This window comes from Sander vitreus, chromosome 3 (assembly GCF_031162955.1).
Source record: "Sander vitreus isolate 19-12246 chromosome 3, sanVit1, whole genome shotgun sequence".
In the NCBI taxonomy this organism is placed as follows: Eukaryota; Metazoa; Chordata; class Actinopteri; order Perciformes; family Percidae; genus Sander; species Sander vitreus.
Window position 1 is genome coordinate 9,188,555 of NC_135857.1, and position 20,514 is coordinate 9,209,068.

Sequence of the window (20,514 nt, forward strand, 5' to 3'; positions counted from 1 at the left end):
TAATTATTAAAGAACAATCAAAACTAATTTATTCCTGCCATGAGCAAAAACACCTTCAGCAGCTCTCTACTTGAGTTAAAGAGATACTTTGCCCATTTAAAACAGCTCTGTGTCCTGGCAGTGTGGGCAGTGTGTTTACGTCATTCATGGACACACACTGCCCACGCAAAGATGACTCAGAGCTGGTTTAAAATGGGCAAAGTATTACTAAAATGAATCATTAGAAACACAGACAGCATACCATAGCTGAGTATAATGTAATGATGTACTCCACAGGATAAGAAGTAACATTTCTGTCCTTACATCTGTAACATTTCCCATGTGTAACATTGCATTTCTTTCTCAGGTTCCTCCAATAAGTTCCGTGTCGTAGCCATGAACATGTATGGCGAAAGTCCTCACAGCATTCCCTCCAAGCCCTACCTGGTGCCACAGGCCAGCCCGCGCATCGCAGACCGGCCCGTGGTCGGCCCTCACATCTCATCCACCGACGCCATCAGTGACACACAGATCATGCTGCGCTGGACTGTGAGTGCCCCACTGACATACAGCATCCATTAGACCGCTGGAAGGAACACGTCTAGACATCCTTTTTCTTATTTAACTTTTTACAACTATTTTCATAGTTTTGGGTCATCATTCCTATCAGTAATATCTACATTACATTTTACTCATTGAAGTTTATTTCCGAGATCGAGAATTAAATTGTTATAAGGAGTCAGATGGGGCAAGAAACAGGAACAGACATATTTGATACAAACTTACTTTGAAGAAAAAAAAAGGAAGGCAAAAACCTACCAAACTAGTTGCTCCCACACAGTTTTCCTGTGCAATGAGGGATTATTGAGGGACGTTTTGGGTGCACTCACTTCCAGTTTTACCTCTGAATGAAGTGGTTGGTGGTGAAGAGATGATCTGGATAAACTCTTGGCTTGTTTAAAACCTGCCTGACGACTCGTGTACCTTGCCTTGATGGGCTTCATTGATGTCCTTACAATGCAATATTATTATAATTGAATATGGAAGGCTTAATTACCCCTTTCCTATAATTTTTTGGAGTCTGACTTGAGTCCAATACTTGTAGACATGTAATGTTTACAGCTATCAGTCAGAGGAAAAAAAATCAAAATAAGCATCCCTAGTTTCAATGTATGTTTCAATGAGAAAAACAACAGTTATGAAGCTATTTGGGTCGGCGAGATAGTTTAGTTTATTTGTTTACACATAGACAAATCCTACAGATTAATATACACATAATCAATAAACGATGTGATGGAGGGATGCAAAAAACCCTCAGAGGGGCTTAATCTGGGCACTCTCCAATGCATACTCCAATTAAAATAGAAAGAAACTAAAATGCTGATAAGAGAGATGACAAAGTATAGCATCAGTTGCTAGGTTACAGACATAAAAGTTGATGTTGGATTGAGTATTTAGGATTTCCTAACCTACGACATGATGAGTAAGATGAAATAGGATTTCTAAAGTTCGTTGGGATTTGCTTTTTTAATACAAAACTGTGAAAATCCTATCTTTGACTTCTTCCTATGTCAATTTAGGATTTAAGATAGGATGTTTATGTAACACTGCCCTAGGAGTATAAGAATAAAGTAGCATACCATAGAAATACAAAATGACAGTAACTTTTTGCCAGTGAAAGAATAACTCGGGCGATGTATAGTCTTTCCCAGCTGGCTCACCTGTGTGTGAGCTGCTGGTAGTTGTTTGGCAGCAGAGACCCAATCAGACCTTTCACTGAGCGCCTGTGATGATTGGAGCTCTGCTCTAACTGAGATTAAGAGGCCCTGACCATCTACGTTTTTGATTCCACTCTCTTAAAAGCCGTTTCCCCTCCTCACCACAGTTTGGGCTGCAGATGGCCGCAGATAGTTCCCCACATTTACTTAACCTCAGACAGTCTCATTATTTCCTGAACTTTAGACACAAAGTGCAATCACAATCATGCTTGCAGTCCTGTACGTCTGCTGATAACAAGCCCTGCCATTAATTGCCGGAAAATGTCCTCTCTTTGTGTAATAATTGCTAGTCCAACGCAATCTTTTTTTCCATCTCCTTCTAGTATAGTCCCTCGAGTAACAACAACACTCCGATCCAAGGCTTCTACATTTACTACCGGCCCACGGACAGCGACAACGACAGCGACTACAAAAGAGACGTGGTCGAAGGTGAGTGGAAATGCACATGTGAAAGTTTGTGTGTCCGTGTTTCCACTGCAGATTGGGTGTGTAGCTGGTGTGGATTGTTTGTCGACAGCCCCCGTCCTGTCGGGATGTTCGGCTCACGCTCTGCAGATTAACTAGGAGTCGGGAGGGTAATGGATACTCAGTGTCAAGAGTGGGACTGTAGTGGAGAGGGGCATTTCTGCAAAGATTTATAGAGAGTGCTGTCCCTGGGCAGCAGGGCTTTCTGAAATCTGTTTTTAATAAATGGCTGCCAGAGCTGAAATATGAGCCCCGCCAGAAGAGAGGGGCTCAGGTTGCTGGCTGGAATGCTAACAGAGCAGCCTGGTACAGGAAGGGAAGGAGGGACGGCCTCTCACTCTCCGCCCAACTCTTTAACATCTCAACGTCTTCCTTCTCCAAAACGTGTGTGTGTGTCTGTGTGTGTCTGTGTGTCTGTGTGTGTGTGTGTCTGTGTGTGCTGCTTCTTACCCAGTAAGCACTGTTTTTTGGGGATTTAAGGTCCACAAACATTCAATGACTGTTTAGTTTAGTTTATTATAGGATCCCCATTAGCTGTGCCCTTAACCACAGCTCCTCTTCCTGGGGTCCACATTTAAAAACATACTGTACATTAAACATTACAGTCCACATAATTCAACACATTTAAGCCATACAGTACATTAGCTGTATTTCAATGTGTAGTTTAGAACTGCAACGAATAATGGATTAGAAATGAATCGGCAACTATTTTGATAATCAATTAATCGGTCTGAGTCATTTTATATGAAAATAACATTCTTAAATGCTGACTTCAGCTTGTTAAATGTGAATATGTTGTAGTTTCTTCTCTCCTCTGTGACATTAAACTGAATATCTGTGAGTTGTGGACAACACAAGACATTTGAAGACGTCATCTTGGGCTTTGGGAAACTCTGATCCACACATTTCACCATTTTCTGACATTTTAGAGACCAAACAACTAAACCATTCATTCAGAAAATAGTCATCAGTTGCAGCCCTGGTGTAGTTATGAACTGCTTTCACTTGATATCTAATTTAGCTATGTAACCCAGACATCTACAAACTTTCCAACCAGCTGGCACGCCCTATTTCAAAAAAAGTCTTATTTTTACCTGGATTGTCTTAATGTTGCACTTAAACATATGACTTGACAATCATTTGAAAGATGTCCAGATGTGTTTCACCTTATTGGTTCTTGCTTCATCTTTTAAAAATATAAGTGCCAACGTGATGCCTGAGTTTCAGTACCACACAAAACCTTTTTGGATACCATACTTTGAGGAACATGAACACGTTCCTTGACATTTACTCCCTTTTTTGGTTCGTGAGCTTTGCCTTAAGAAGACAAAACTAATCTGGCAAACCACACAATGTCATTGTTTTGGTAGCCAGCAGTTTGATTTCGGTCCTACGGTCACAGTTCAGCCGGTCCTCAATAAGTGCTGAGGTTCAGTAGCCTGCCCTATACGCCTGCTGCAGTCACTTTCCCATCAGATAATCTTCATGTGTCTTATTTTAATCTATATTTTATAATACATATGTGATTGAGCACAAAGTGCTGTTTCTTTGTGCATTTGTGTGTGTGTGTGTGTGTGTGTGTGTGTGTGTGTGTGTGTGTGTGTGTGTGTGTGTGTGTGTGTGTGTGTGTGTGTGTGTGTGTGTGTGTGTGTGTGTGTGTGTGTGTGTTGGGAATACTGGAGGCTTGCCAGGACAAACATGAAGCTGCCATATATGGAGCTCATCTAAAAGCAACTGTATGAGCCCTCGTGGGACCGACTGAGTAAGAGAGAAGTGGGGGGCAAAAAGAGGGAGAGGGGGGTGAATGAGAAAGAGAGCATGAAAGAGCATGACCCGAAGTGTGAGGCATGAAGAGAAGGTGGAGAAATAGTGAGTTTACACAGGATTTAGAGCAGTGTGAGTCAACACGGGTCCATAGAGGAAGTGATTTCTAACCTTTGTCGCCCCCACCCCCCACCCCGCCTCCCTCTCTCTCGCGCCCTCTCAGGTGTAAAACACTGGCACATGATTGGACACCTCCAGCCTGAGACCTCCTACGATATCAAGATGCAGTGCTTCAACGACGGGGGAGAGAGTGAATACAGCAACGTCATGATCTGCGAGACCAAAGGTAAGAGCAAATAAACGTCATGACTCATGCTCCAACCAAACCTCCACTTTGTGAAAAGTCCAGTCATGTTTCTGCCAAGGCCGCCACTTTAATGACGGGTATGATCGCCATAATTACACAACATAAACCTACTGAGTTTTATGAGGCTGACAACAATGGTTTGCATTCTGTGGTTTGGTACTGTGTTATTTTTCTTGGTTGCTTGCGGGTAAAAAGCTGTTCCTCATGCCCCCCCCCTCTTCCCTTCTCCCTGCTGCAGCACGTCAGTCCCCAGGGTCGCCCAGCCAGCACCCCATCACCCCACCCTACCCCCACCCGCAGGAGCCACCCAGCCCACCTGGAGGACTGCTGTACCTGATTGTGGGCTGTGTTTTGGGAGTGATGGTGCTCATTCTGCTGGCTTTTATTGCCATGTGTCTGTGGAGGAATCGCCAGCAGAACAATATGCACAGTGAGTTTCTACACAAACTAAACCTTAAGCATAAAACCGGTATAGATTCTGCCCACACTGTGGCATTTTAAAAACCATCTATCATACAGCGCCTGTTGTGTTCACTCCAAGTTTCACTAGAGCTGCAAAGACTTAGTTATTTTTTTATGAAAGAAAAAAAAACTTCTCTGATTGCAGCTTGTTTAATGTGACTATGTTCTAGTTTCTTCTCTCCTCTGTGACAGTAAACTGAATATCTTTTGAGTTGGGGACAAAACAAGACATTTGAGGACGTCCTCTTGGGCTTTTGGGAAAACTGATCCACATTTCTCACCATGTTCTGACATTTTAGAACGCAAACAACTAATCCATTAACCAAAAAAAGGAATCGACAGACTCATCCACTATGAAAACAGTCGTTAGTCGCAGCCCTAAGTTTTACTTTCCTTCACTTTCAAATGAGTTTGCAGCACCAGCATGCATACTGAGAGTTAACTCCAACTTAAGTGTCTCATATTTAAAGATAGTTGGCCCCAAGACAGCATGTGTGGCATATTCCAAGTGTTCATAGTACATATATGGCTCCCACAGCGCTTGCAAAGGCTTTTGCCATTTTTGGATGGACTCTTTACCAGACCTTTTGGCTCTGTTAATAGTTGGGGTTCTGTAGCTTAAAGATTTTGGGGGGGAAAGTAAGATTGAGTCAAAGGTGCTTACGCTCTGTGTAAAAACTCACTGCAGTTCATAAACATCAGAGAGAATTGAACAATCAAGCTGATCATTATATATATATATATATATATATATATATATATATATATATATATATATATATATATAATTTTTTTTTTTAAATACTGGTGGCAATATGTTACCGCAGTTCACTTCTGATGCCAAAACAATTCTCATTTCTTTTTTCTCATCAACTTCTTTTGACAAATATAAACACAGTTTTGTATAAATTCTGTCTCTCATTGTTCAAAATAAGCCCAACTTCTCAAAGTGCAGTGTTTAATGTTGTTTTAACACAAACAGCTTCATAATAACATGGCCAACGTAAAGAAATGTCTCAAATGTGCGAAATTATGATATATGCTGTAGTTATCTGATAAAGATCAAATAAAAATGTATGTAATATAGATACAGTATATCGATCCAGATCGATATATCGTTACCCCCCCTAATAATTGTATGTATGTATGTATGTATGTATGTATGTATGTATATATATATATCTTTATTTTGAAATTCCCACTTTATATTTATTCTTTTTAGTCAAAAGAGTAGTTTGTAATTTTACTTTAAATGCCTGGAAGATCTCAGTAATGAAATTGACTAATCATACAGTATATAAATGTAACTGATTAAAGGGGCTTATGTATCGTCTCAGGCCCCTGAATCAAATCGAATAGAAATGGTATCGTGGCAGACTTTGTTATATCAGTAAATATCGTATCGTTGTCCAAAGAATCAATATAATATCGTTTCATGATAAAACTTGTGATTTACACCCGTAATAATTATCTGAGGACTGCACTGGCCAAATTAGTAGTTTCACCTTGTTAATGCATCCTGGCCTATGATCAGATTTCAGTGCGTACTAAAGAATAATCCGGCTCAATACCTAATGATTTTTTTTACCTGTTGTGATGTAGAGTATGACCCTCCCGGGTACCTGTACCAGCCAGCGGAGATGAATGGCCATGTCCTGGAGTACACCACTCTGTCTGGCACCAGCCGCATCAACGGGGGCGTCCACGGGGGGTACGGCCACAGCGGGCCCATGTTATCCCAAGGCTGTCATCACCTCCACCACAAACTCCCCAACGGCTTGACGCTGCTCAACGGCTCCGGCAGCCTGTTCTCACCCGGCCACCCACACGGCCACGATGGCACCCTGCCCCACAGCACGCGGGACTGCGAGCACCCGCACCCCCACCACCACCATAACGTGAGTACTCCAAAACCTAAAGACTGGACCCAATATTTGGTTATCAAGGCCCGGGCAATATCCTCTCAACTAGGGGATGATCTCTATTTATTTTTCTTGTCCTAAAGTACATTGTTGTCTCGTTATATATTGTCTGTGACAAACTGTATGATTGACAAATAATGTGTTTGTATGCAGCTGTTGTCAGCGCTTCTTGCCCAAGACAGATTTCTCACGGGACAATATAGTTTACCTTATCTTATCTTAAGGCTAGAAGGGAGGCAGCTACGGCGACGACAGTTATGTTTAGGCACCAAAACGACTAGTTAAGTTTAGGAAAAAGATGGTGGTTTGGTTTTAAACACTCCTGAGGAAGGAACACTTGTTTCCTAGGTGAAAGTATTAAAATGATATTGTTAAATTAGCCTAGATTTTGCATAACTTCCTGCCGTAGCTGTATCCCTTCTAGCCACAATCCCATTATTCATATCCAAGTATTAAAGACCAAGTGTGGTATTTTACCATTATATGCAGTTAGGTTTGGCTAATTGTAGTGTGTGTGTGTGTGTGTGTGTGTGTGTGTGTGTGTGTGTGTGTGTGTGTGTGTGTGTGTGTGTGTGTGTGTGTGTGTGTGTGTGTGTGTGTGTGTGTGTGTTCTCTTGTCAGGGCGGAGGCATGTACACAGCTCTTCCCCAAACAGAGTCGTCTGACTGCATGAGCTGTCAGAACCTCTGCAACAACAACAGGTAAGAGAAGACGCCCGTTTTGATCTACTTCAGCATTGCATTCATGGGTGTCTTTAACTTTGTTGTGGACATCTGGGACACATTGTTTCAGTTTTTTTTTTTATTTATTTTTTTTTTTTAAGAAATCCAGGAATTTATTGATCCTATTGTTTATTAATCAGAAAAGAAACTGAAAAACCATGATCTGTTAAAACTTGTGAACCCACAACCCAGAGACACTCTATGGTGAAATGTATCATTGCTTTACTTACTTGAAGGAACTCTGGTGCATAATGTTTGTTACAAGAGCACAACAAAAAATAATATATATTTATATATATATTGGAAGGAAATACATACACACACACACGCACACACGCACACACACACACACACACACACACACACACGCACACACACACACACACACACACACACACACACACCCTCCTGCTAGTCCTGTTTATGTACTTAAGGGTCCCAAGCATCACAGTTTACCCTGTGTGCACCCAGCCAGCAGACTTAATGAGCCCTGTGTTTATTTACCTCCGGCTGCTGGGAAAAGAGGGGGTGTGGTCACAATCCAATCATGTGCCGACAGCAGGGAAACATGGTGAAGCTGGCTGCATGCAACGGTCTGCGTTTGGGAACTTCAGCGGAGAGCAAAACCACAACGTGTCCCAGTTCTTCAGAGGCAGTGAGACCGGACCTTTTAATCTCCGGTCCAACTGTTGAAAAGCTGTGTGGAGAGTGCTCCAGGTTGTGTTAGAGAGCTGTCATTGCTTTGTCCACTGGCAGGGCTATGACAGTAACACAAGGGGTTTTCTGTGTCTGGCGGAAAAAAGCCACACATATCTGCAGAGAGGAAGAACCAGAGCGGTATGTTCAGCAGAAGAAGCTTTATAAACGACTGTCCCGTCTTTCTTTCCATCTCTCTCTGTCTCGGAGCAGATGTTACAACAAGACCAATGGCACTTTCTCCAGCGGCACTCTGCCTGTAATGCATCGCGTGGCGCCGTGCCAGCAGGACGGTCTGGAGATGGTGCCTCTGGGCCAGGTTTCCTCGCAGTGCCACGGCCCCGACAGCCATCTGCTCTCTGGGGACCCGGGGGCCGACGCAGGGGGCCAGCCAGACGAGCACAGAGAGTCCTCGCCCTCACAGCATTCCTGCTGTCTGGTCGGGAACAATGACAACTGTCCAGCAGATAACACTGGTGAGGCACTTTTTTTTTTTTTTTTTTACCCACCCAATGCCCACGACATCTTTCCAAGTATTTTGTCTTTTTTCCTCCTCCGACCTTTTTTTTCCTTTTTCTTCATTTTCTCGTGTTTTCTCACTGCAGAGACAGACACAGAGAACTGCAACTCCTCACTGCCTTTTTGGTGCTATGCATTTAGTTGAAGCCTGAGGCTCTAAGAATCCAACATTGTTTCCCAAGCTGGAGTACGTGTTCGTCCAGGGGTATGCATAGTGACATGGGGGGTATGAGAAGTAAAAAAAGAGTTTGGGGGTACGTAGCTGGAGGTTGAACGATTGAAGGGGTACGGGACTGTAAAAAGTTTGGGGAAATGAAATGAAACATACAAAAACTAGATCAACTTTTGGCCATATCCTCTTCAGCATTACATACAGTTAGGGCTGCACAATATATCGTCTTTTTTTATCATAAATCGGAATACTGAAAGCAGCAGAAAGGCAGAACTGAGTAGCCTACACTTTACATGTAATATCTGTTAATTTATCGCAAGTAATATCGCGAGTATTCAACAATGTTATCGCATATTTTCCTCATATCGTGCAGCCCTACATATGTCACCATAACATCCTTTTATCCTTATTGTTAACAGTGATACTATATACTTTTATAATAGAAAACTGTTTTGTTGTTTCTTATTGCAGTCATTGCAAGAACCTATTTTAATGATCTAAGCGCACGGCGTGAAGCACATGGTGTAGGTGCATTTAGGGCGTGTACGAATCCACTTTTGCTCCTTTGACGGCAGAAAAAAGGGTCCGTGCGCCGGGCGCATGGTTCAAAAGGGTTGTACTTAGTGTCTTCATTAATTCATAGGTGTGTTTTGGGCGTAACATGCAATAAACCAATCAGAGTGTCATCTCCCATTCCCTTAAAAAGCCAGGCGCGTTTGTACCTTGGTGTATTGCTATTATGATGGCGGATTTGTACCGTAATATTTGTATTTGTTATCTTTTGTGTGTAACAAACGTAGTGTGCGCGCTGTGCACGAGCCTAGGCACATTTTACTAATTTGCTGTTAGAATAACAATGAAATGCTGCGCTATTGACTTCAGACCAGGTTTTTGTTGGTCAATGGCGCGATCACTTTCCGCTGTCTTAAGATAGCAATACGCCAAGAATTCACCTGAACACACATCACTGTAAGACCAGCACGCCCATGGGCCCACATATTGGCGCAGGTGCTGGACGGGAAATTGACAACTGCGTCGGTCTGAAACTATCAAAGACACTTGCGTCGGGCTTTGCGCTGTGCAGCGCCGGGTGCAAGATAGGGCCCTACGAGTTGTTGGATTGTATAGCATCTGTTAATGATGGCTCGTGACAAGTGAAGTATTTCATGACAATGTAGGAATAACACACAATAACAAAAACACAATCAGATTGGCTTCTACAGTAACTAATATGAATGTCCTATTATTTAACCACATAGCTCGTTGTAATTTTAAACTTAGCCAGAATCAGTTAACAGGAATATCTTGATATTTTGGGAGTGCTTGTTTATTTGCTGTCTTGCAGAGAGTCAGGTGAGAAGATTGATACCATTCTCATTTCTGTCTGGTAAATACAAGGCTACAGCCAGCAGGCTTAGCTTAGGTTAGCTTAGCTTAGCATAAAGACTGGGAAAAAGTCTTACGCAACCTCACTAAAGTCTTGTCGTCACCGGCCCAAAAAAAAAAAAAAGAACGGCCTGAAAACTTCAATGTGCTATTTTCTACTTCTACTACATATTAAACAAAGCGATATAAGATGAGATTTTGTGAAAATTGAAAGGCTTTAATCTTTAAACAGAGCTCGGCCCGCTGTTTTCCTCCTGTTTCCAGCCTCTGCGCTAAGCTAACCTGCTCCTGGCTATAGCTTCATTTTTAACGGGCAGTGTGGTTTCAATCTTTTCATCTAAGTCTTTGCGAGAAAGCGAATAAGCATATTTCCCAAAATGTTAAACTATTGTTAGCAACAATTGAGCTAAAAAACAAAAAGAAACATTCCCAGGAAAGTGAAACTTTCAGACCTTTGTGGTTCAACACTGTTGTGAAATTGAACTGTCGACAGTTGCTCTTCTTCATGCCTTCCTAGTTAGTCTTTATATCTTTACCAATCCTCATGTTGTACGCAGACAAACTACGCAGCATCACCAAAAATTACTCTGTGGGCCTCTCCACAATCCTGTCTTGTTCCTCTCAATATAAAGTATAAACCAAAGACTCTCGCTCTCTCTCTCTCTCTCTCCCTCTCTCTCTGTGTGTAGCTGAGGAGGAGATGGAGTGCGTGGACACGGAGGGGCCTGTGGTGTGCTGGGAGAGTCTCGGCCTGCCAGACTTGGACTGTGACGAAAAGCCTGGGTGGATCTCCAGCAGCAGCCTGGCAGGCGAGCTGATCCAGCCCAGCCCGCAGGAGGTCTGAACACAGCCCACACACAAACACACTCCCCGTGCAGCGTGGAGGCTTTAGAGGAACCAGGCAGAGAGACAGTGGTGGAGAGAAATCACAGAGGAAGAGGACCGGCAATGGGATAGTCAGAGACACTGCATGTGACACTACGGTGACAAAGGACACAAAACGTTGGACGGACTGAGCTGAGATGAACAAAGTGTGAAAAAGAGCGACTGAGAGCGAAGCCAGATGGCGAGAAACGCAAAGGGGCAAAGGAAACCTTGCTCAAAGACAGAAACTACAGTATATCCCACTGGAGGGAGGACTCTCGTAAAAGATCAAAAACTCTTGAGATGACTTATTTATTTTTTGTAGTAGTGAAATATTATTTCATATGAATGTATCTGTTTTAAAGTTAAAAAAAAAAAAGTTTGTCTTTTATATTATTTATGCCTTTTTGGATGAGAAATACTTTTTATTTTTTGTTGTTTTGTCCCTCTGTGTTCCACTCTAAAGTGTGGAGATTAGCAATGGTCTGTGTAAAGTTTTGTAATAATATAAAGAGAAGATATGGATGAGTAAAACAACAAGCTATTTTCAATGTCTTTCCTCCCCTCCTTCATGTGTAGCGGCCAATGAATGATTACCATAGTGGATTTCGCGGCCCGGGTCCAAACCCATCCATATTTCTGGCAGGCCTTTGATGTGGCTCTGTGATGGGCTGTTCCACTGCAGTGACCCCTGAACGGGGTGAACACTCCCTTCTCTGTTCACATTAAGGCGGCTGTTCTTTGCTTCAGTGAATACTTGATAGCTCATCACTTTACGCAAAATGCACTGTTGCTTTGAGAGCAGTGTTGACCTACTGCTCCCAATCTGTTAGAGAAGTGGAGTAGTCGCATGTTAAAACTGCTCTGCTGCTAGTGACAGAATACTTCCCCACCCTTTCTCATTTGTAAAATCCCACAGGTGAGGTTTATCTGAGGTCAGGTACAAATCTCCAGCCACAGGAAGGAGTTAAAGTTAACATAAATTGCAGCAAATGCTCCATCCAGAGAAAACGGTATCCTCTCTCATCCATGTGGCATTCTTGTCTTGTTGTTAAAGGGTCAGTTCACCCAAATCAGAAAAACACGTTTTTTTACTTAAAGGTGCACTATGAGTTCCTGCATGGTCTTAGCTCAATTTCATTTTTGTCTCAAATCGTAGGCATCTCTCCTTGATCCGCTAACTGCCTGCCCCCTGAATACACTGTGAAAAAGCCCAGTCTCGGGAGACAACACAAGGGTCGTAAATGTCAAACAAACACTAGGGGCACAGGCTGTGCACCAAAATACAACAAACCACTCCAGCCAATCACCGACAAGATGGTTGCGGGAAGGGATGGGGGTTACTGTCAGTTAGTCATGACAGTTACAGAAACATGGGGGGAGGGGCGAGCTTGCTCTGTTTTGTTTGGTATTTACTTGGAACGTCAACAGAAGTAACGTCATGCACCTGCATCCTTTAAAGGGTAACTTTGTTTTTATTTCAACCTGGACACTATTTTCCCTTTGTATTTTGTGTAGACTGATGGGAACAACCATTTTTGAAATCGGTCCAGTATTAAGCAAGATCGCTGCAGTCGACAACGGTGAAACAAGCTGCAATGTAAGTTATTGGGCAATTGCGCATCTTCGATTTCCATCCACTAAAAGTGTTTGTTTTGCCACTGACAGGCTCAGATTATTATTCTAAGTGTCTGACAACATTATGGAAATGATCCCTACAGAGATAGACCTTTTTGTTAAAGAGTAAGATCATTTTTGTTTAACATGAATAGCTATCGCTAAAGCCACCAGACTCTATTTAAATAAACAACAATTTTATTATCGTAAAACACACTTAATTCAAAGTCGATAAAAACACAATAAAACTATAACAAAAAGCCGTATTTCTTTCCACTGTTCCAACAATCACCACTCTGTTTGGGTTGAAATTAACCCTTAATTCACCCATTTACATGTGGAAATACGCAGGCTCTATACACGCTAAAAGTGCTGATTATTTACATGGAGTCTGGTGGGTTTGGTGATGGCGTTTTGGTAGTTTGTGGTTAAACAAAAAGGATCTTACTCTTTAAAAAAAAAAAAGCTCTATCTCTGTAGGGATCCTTTCCATAATGTTGTCAGACACTTAGAATAATAATCTGAGCCTGTCAGCGGCAAAAACAGAACTTTTTAGTGGACGGAAATTGATGATGCGCATTTGCCCTATATGATTACATTGCATTCCGGTTTGTTGCTGCCAGTTACAGCGTTCTCGCTCAATACAGGACCAATTTTACACATTTAAAACACACTAGTCACTTAGACACCAATGCATGGGGAAATATGGTACAGGTTGAAACGTGTTATTTTACAAACCCCAAACTTTAACATATGAAACAAAGCCTATCTGCATGGCTGGGTACCATTGGACCATATTTGGAAATTGGAAAAATGGCCATCTGTCCCATATTATTGACATTACATTGCATAATTTCTGGGAACTGAATGTTGAATGCCAATTGGAGCTGCTAACATGCAAAGTTGTCTGGTGTTGCTTTATTATCTCGGCAGCGGTACATTATAAACAGACGGAGGGTGGGTTGAGATGAGGAATTGTCATCAGAAGTTGCTGTGTGTGCTCCTAATGTGTGAAAATACTGCAGATAACTCATTCATAAAACAAGTTGGAATATACTCTTCTCAGGTTTCAGCCTGCATTAGCCAAACCCATTTTCTGAAGGCTTAAGCCCTCCATTGGGTTTTAAATAATCTCCATGGTGTGCTGACTGATTGGAGTTGATAGGATTGCAGCAGGCAGATGACAGGGCTGGCCCTGCTTCACGGAGGATGACTGGGGTGCAGGCTTTCCATGCCTGGTGCCTGTCTGCCTGTGTTTGTGCCAGCGCCGGCTGCAAGTCCTCAGGCCCCGGCTCGCCTGGCATCTCTCCTCCCCCTCATGCTACACGGGATATTCCTGGCACCCGGGTTTACTCGCCTGCTGCTGAGGCGTGGCATAGCCTCTTCCGGCTGTTATTTTTAGTCTCGACGGAGGCTGGCGGCATTCGTTCAGTTGACTTGACTTAAACTCAGTTCTTTTTCCAGGAATAGCCTGCTAAATTTCAGAGTGTACACTGAGAATCCAAAAGTAAAAGTGACAGTTACAGCACAGAACAATGGGAAGAACTGGCCATTCCTTGCACAGTCTGATTAAGTTTCCTGTCATCTTTTGCTTTCCTTCCACACAGTATAGCTAGTATGTGAGTGTCCATTATGATTCCCTTGCTGGCAACAGAAAGAAAAAGGAACAAAACAATGGGTAAGAAATGAAGCTGGAAAAGAAAAGAGCAATGGTCCGGGGAGGGAGAGGGGATGCTGACAGATGCAGACTGGGCTGATGGGGAGAAGATAAGGGCAGGGTTGTCTCTAAATGAGCTGCTTCTCCATCTCCCACGTCTATCAGTCGGCACTCTCCCTCAGCCCTGGCCTGCACCCTCTACCCACGCAGCTACACCCCTTCATTAAGGAGCCCATGGGAACAAGAAAACTCATTGTCTGCCCTGGAATTTCTGCCCCTTGCTGCAGAGCCGACCTGTTAACGCCAGTCCCTCTCCCCTCCGCCCACCATTCTTCCTCTCTCTCCCCTCTCCAGCACACCCTGAATGAATGTAATTCTTATGAATCAGGCAGTGTGTTGTTAAGTCGCTTGATTCAGCCCCGGGCGTTTTTTTATCCTTGAGATGTCACAAACCACGAGTGAAGCATGTTGTGGTTGGATGAACTCCAGCGGCATTCCAGTGGGTCCCTGCAAATGATGAGCTCATATGCACCAGAAGACTAATAATCTATGTGTTCCCTGAAGGATATTCGCTATCAATTAATCAGGCTCAAGTCTTACATGATACATGAAGATGCCACACTCCACACTGTGCCCATTTGTAGACTGCACCTGTTAGATATAATCAAGGAAACGCCGTCTCATCTTTAGCCCAGCGACATCCGTTTAGATCAGGGGTGTCCAACTCAATGTCACTAAGGGCCACACTGGAAAATGGGACTCCCATCAAGGGCCAGGCATGTAGAGTTTATTGACATGCTTTTATTTAATTGAAAAAGTCAAATATCCTTGACGGTATTATTACATGTCTCATATAGTCTCCTCACTTACAGTTTTGTCGACTTAAAGCCCTAAAAGAGTTCCTTGGCCATCATACAATTTAGCAAATCAAGCAAATCAATCATCAATCAATCATTCTGATTACATTTTTCAAATATAATCACAGGCCTGAATATTGAATCGCATTGGTTCTGTGGGAATTTCTGAGCCTCAAAGTCTGCAAATCTGCCAAATTCTGTTTTGAGTGTCGCGTAATTACAGTTTGAAAACAGTTCCCCGTCTTTTTGGTTTGGCGCACAACTAGACGGGCCAAAATTGATTGTGAACCTGAATTGATAGGCGGGCCGAATCAAAGTGTCATGAATCCCGCTGTCTGAGTCTGTTTTCTGCCTGAGTTGCCTGTATTCTGTCCTGGAGTCTGTTTTCCTGAGTTTCCTGAACGCACCCTGTTTGGTTGCCTGGCGACGAAGCAAGGCGGGAGATCTCTCAACTTCCCACACCTGCATCTCATCAGCTACCTGCACACCTGGTCCTGATCATCACCTCTCCACTTCTTAAGCTCTGACCTGACATCCATTCCCTGCCGGATCGTTAGCCATGAACAGTATGTTGTGCCTGCGTATCAGCCTCAGTTTACCAATAGTTAGTTTTGCTGTTCTGTTATTTTTGCTCGTTGTGAACTTGCCTTCGTTTCCTCTGTCTGCAGTTACTCTCCCGGGATATTAACTCCACCTCTGCCTGGTCATCTGTTACTTCAGAAACAACACTGGATCTGCTCACTCTCCACCTACTCGCCTCCACTCTCTGCTCCGTCACCTGGATTCTCCTGCTTCCACATTTAAGTCTCTTAATAAATACTCACCTTTATTCAACTCACCTTGTCCTGGTCTGCTTCTGGGTTCCGCTCTAGTGAAATGTGACACAAAGTGAAGGGCTGCCTTTGGCCCGCGGGCCTTGAGTTTGACACATGGTTTAGGTAAATGGATGGACTTCATTAATCCCAAACTGGGGAATTACTGATTTAACTGCCCCATTATCTCCCAGTCAACACACTTAATGATTCCACTGTGATCATACTGATCTGGATCAATAATGAGCCTATTGAAGACAAGACATGAGCTTACCTTCCCCGAATGAAATTGATGGTATTCACATGAGTCAGGAGAAATCCTGAGAGCCACACTTGCTGAGAAATAAATCGGCCTCATTTCTTTATTTTTTTTATTCCCCAACCACTCTGTGCACAGATGAGTAAATGTTAGTTTTATTCGGATGAATTATCTACGAGAATATTTGTCTTGTGTGAGGATTTCTGTCAAGGCATCTGACAGTTCAAAGAAGCTAAAATGCTCCCGAGAAATGATTCAGGAAGGAGAGTTTGCAGCTTCGAGCGAAGTGTGTTTTTTTTAAAAAGAAGTGTGTGTCAGTGTGCTCTGGATGTGCCACAGCCGCTCACTCTGTTGAAAGTAGTAACTGAGCACAGTCTGATGCACTTAAAGAAACAACGCAGCAGGGCTGTTATTAGAACAAAGCAGAAACTGTGATTTACTATTTCGAAGAAAAACAAAATAGTCTTGTCTAATGAACCTGCTATCCAGATGGTTTTAATAATTAACACAACACAAGACTGGCTAAGTATTTGAAATGGAAACCACAACCTTAAGGTCTACATGGTGTCACTTTATACGGCTACCAAGACTGCAGGAGACAATAGCACAGTCTTCCACTGATCAGTGTCTCAGTGTGTGTTACAGTCCAGACTGGTGCTAAAAAGTCTGTTCACCCAAATGATAAAGAAAAACACATTTTCTCACTTAACTTTTGTTGTATTTAGTAGTTTTGGGGTTTATTTGCCCAGGTTTTGAGTTGTCTGTTCCTGAGATGTCTGCCTTTGTCCTAATACAATGGCGGTGCTTGGAATTTTAATTGTGATGCTTACAAAATGACCTGCAAAGTGTCTTTCCAGAAAAGCGATACTCCAAGTATTTTGTGTTAGACACCCAATAAAGTCGGGCTACTCACAAGAAGCAGATTACATGGGGAATGAATGGTCATAATCAATACAGGCTGAGGTATCCTGGCCTGTAGTACCTTGTATAGGTCAAGCTACAAAAGTGCTAGATCCTACGTTTTCCCATAATGTAACTCAAAAACACCACCATCTTTCAAACTCCACGGCAAACACAGACTTTTAGTCTTGGCTTGAAAAAGCTTCCTTCAGAGTCATACAAGACAACAGTTTGAGTTGAGCAGTACTTCCCAGGGTGAATGAACTGTAGATGTATTCATAAAATGTGTAGATTTTTGTGTAGTTTCCATTTAAATGTACATTTTCATTGGTGAAATTCCCTTCACCTTCATTGTATTGTGGTGAGGGCAAAACATGTCAGACGGATATGTCAAATCCTGGCCAAAAAACGATGCATGGCTCGGTACCATTAAAGGTAAGTTTGAGAATATGTTTTTAGGAATTTGACTCTTTTAAGCAGATTATTTGAAGATGCATACGGTGTTCATATATTTTAAAAGTACACATTTAACATTAGGATTGGGCATCGAAAACCGATTCCTACTTGGAATTCTTCCAAAAATTACGATTCCATCGGAATCGTTTCTTTATTGGAATCGTTTGGATTCAATCATCGGTTCCAAATTTAACATGCGCAAGTTTTGGTTTCCGTAGCGGCCAGGCGCTTGTTGTGTTGCTGCCATGGAGCACACAGTAAGCGGAGCTCTAGTGTGGCTTTATTTTACGTTGAAAAAGCCCGGTGCAACCCACCATTGAATCAAAATACAACTTTGCTCTTATTTGTGAAATAAGCATGTGACCCGTTTCATCTCCACCCCTCAAAGAATCGCAATCGAGAATCGATAAGAACCGGAATCGAAAGGAAGACTCGGAATTGGAATCAGAATTGTTAAAATACAAACAATGCCCAACCCTAGTTAACACAGCACACTCGAAAGGGATGAGACTGATGTAAACAAAATACACCAGAGAGTCATCATCAGTCCTCCTCCACATCCAGTCGGGTGAAGTAGAAAGTTATCCTGGTGCCTTCGTCCGTGTCGTACAGCGCCTGGCAGGTGTACATGCCCTCTGCGTCCCTCTGGAGCTCCTCTATGACTAGAGCAGAGGTGTTGGCGGGCACCCGCATGCGGCCCAGGCTGCTGGACTGAGCCTGGAGCTTCGGTCCTTGGCCGTAGTTGTAGGCCACCGCTACGTTACTATCAGTTCCCGGTTTGGTGAAACCCCAGATGAAGATAGTGGGCACGGTGGAACCACAGTCCAAGGTGACTGAGCCACCCGCTGTCGCTGTAGCGTGGGAGCGAATGTACTCCACCTCCTCGGGGTCAAGTATCTCCAGAGCTGTAACACAAGACGCCCGGAGTCACTTCCCTAATACTGTATGGAAACAAAAACTATTGCTGTTTCCCACACATCGACAAAAACAGCCCCAACAAGCTCAGCATTGACAGATGTTTATTAGTGAGTGTCTTCAGAGAACTTTTTACAAGACCTCACAGTTGGTTCGGGGAATGGACTGAATCAGCTCTTGAGGATGAGCAACACATAATTAAACCCACTGGATCAAACTTTATGACCCTCCCTCTGGCTGCGCTTAGCAATTCGACATAATAATGGCAGCAGTTTGTGATAAAGAGAAACTCTACTCGCCTCAACTTGTCTCCAACCCCACATCTTTGTTGTTTAAAGGAAGCTAAAGTACAATTGGTCTTTTACCTTGTAGAGGAAGAGCCAGCCAGCAGACGAGCAAGCAGATGTAAGGACTCATCCTCAGACTCCCTGTGGTGGCACGAAACTTCAACTGGAAATGTCAAGTCAGAGGGGCTATTATAAAGCCTATCACAGAGGTGTCTACCTCTCCAGTCCACACTGCTGTACACGCTGAGAGTGACTGAGCCAGGCTGAAGGACGGACGGGGAGGATTCAAACTACACCGGATACACTTTTAATTATTCATCGTTGCGTCCACCTCCCCAGCGTCGCTTCATTTCACCTGTCTCTCCAGCTCTTCCACTCATGACCGGGCTAAAGGCTAGACTTGAGCGTGAAAGGTGTAGGGTGTCAGGATGATGCCATGGCTTCATTTATTATTGAATAAACCGGTGGAGCCTTTTTTTTAAGAAATCCGTCACTTCCAACGTGAAATAAAAAAAAAAACCAGGGCCGGAATCTCCCTCACAAACACATGCAAGTTATTATTTACCCTATTAAAGGCATGCAGCCAGAATAAAATCACAGCGGATTCACAACATCTACTGATAACTACATTTCTCATGACTCAGTGAACGGCATTGTGTCGTCTCCAAGTATAGCCGTGTGTGAAACATGGAAGCAGTGCACATACGCACTCAAAAATGCATGAGTTTTTGCATAATTCATGTATGGATATTGAAATCCTTAAATGCTCGTTGAAGCACACTCGTGCAAGTATCTCTTGTAAGGAAAAAAAAAAACTCCGTTAAGATTAGATTTAGGAGGAGACAAACAGTGAGCATCATTAGTGGTGCCACGCAGCAGCCACCAGTAAAAACTCTCAGAGTTCCTCAGAGCCTCTGGCTGAAGTCTGGGCCTGATGGCTGCAAGAGAAGAGGCTGAAGCTAAGCAGCGCTGCCCTGCAAGCAGCCCATAAAGCTGCTCTCACTGGAGGCAGCCCCAGACTGAGGAGAAGGCTCTAATTAGTAGGGACGTAGAATTAGTAAGGACTTAGTTCAGTTTTTTTGGGAGGGGGAAGAGGAGAGCTATATTTAGAAGGCTGCTGGAAGGCAGACAGATGTAATAAAATTGCAATATAAAACAACATGGTTTGTGAGGGCAGAGTGGGCTGGAAGACGAAGTTCAAAGAGGTTTTAGGGAAACACTGACAAGCTAGTAAACACATTGCACAATGATGTGTCTGCTAAAATTGCAAAGAGGTATGGTGCGATGGAAAATATTGACCTGAAGATTATGTACGGAAGAGCAAAATGTTGCAGGAACAAGAGAGCAAGACAGAAACGAGTCAGAGTTACTGTTAAGAGTGGTTTGTACCAGTGTGGCAGGGTGTGCAGAAAATACAGAAAAGAAAAACATCAAGTTTATGAGGAGTTAACAAATTTAGGAGACTTTTAACTTAGTATTTTCTTTTGGAAAGAACGAACAACTTGTTGGAAGGCAGTTTTATGTTATTTGCACCCCCGCTGGCTGGATCCCCAGGGTATATAATAGGCATGCCTCGCAATACATGTTATTAACTCTGAAGGGCAGCTTTAGGCATCTCAGCCTACAGCCTGCCAGAAATCCATTCAAAACGTATTTGA

At 43.1% G+C, this 20,514-nt stretch overlaps 2 protein-coding genes across 2 annotated transcripts in view; one reads left to right on the forward strand and one right to left on the reverse strand.

The window, feature by feature from the left end:
* cdon (cell adhesion associated, oncogene regulated) overlaps positions 1 to 11,651 on the forward strand; it is a 44,123-nt gene extending 32,472 nt beyond the window's left edge. The window contains exons 12-19 of the mRNA XM_078245895.1: positions 347 to 528; positions 2,081 to 2,186; positions 4,210 to 4,332; positions 4,592 to 4,783; positions 6,418 to 6,713; positions 7,359 to 7,438; positions 8,369 to 8,631; positions 10,922 to 11,651. Of these exons, the coding sequence (XP_078102021.1) occupies positions 347 to 528; positions 2,081 to 2,186; positions 4,210 to 4,332; positions 4,592 to 4,783; positions 6,418 to 6,713; positions 7,359 to 7,438; positions 8,369 to 8,631; positions 10,922 to 11,076 (1,397 nt within the window). The 3' untranslated portion in view covers positions 11,077 to 11,651. The remainder of the gene's footprint in view (positions 1 to 346; positions 529 to 2,080; positions 2,187 to 4,209; positions 4,333 to 4,591; positions 4,784 to 6,417; positions 6,714 to 7,358; positions 7,439 to 8,368; positions 8,632 to 10,921) is intronic.
* A 5,136-nt stretch (positions 11,652 to 16,787) lies between these two features.
* Positions 16,788 to 19,087, reverse strand: LOC144512557 (uncharacterized). Its single transcript, XM_078243330.1, has 2 exons — positions 18,935 to 19,087; positions 16,788 to 18,559 (listed from the first exon to the last, which is right to left on the reverse strand). Exons 1-2 carry the CDS (start codon positions 18,984 to 18,986, stop codon positions 18,198 to 18,200), a joined length of 414 nt encoding a protein of 137 aa, XP_078099456.1. The 5' UTR covers positions 18,987 to 19,087; the 3' UTR covers positions 16,788 to 18,197.
* Between the last annotated feature and the right edge of the window lie 1,427 nt (positions 19,088 to 20,514).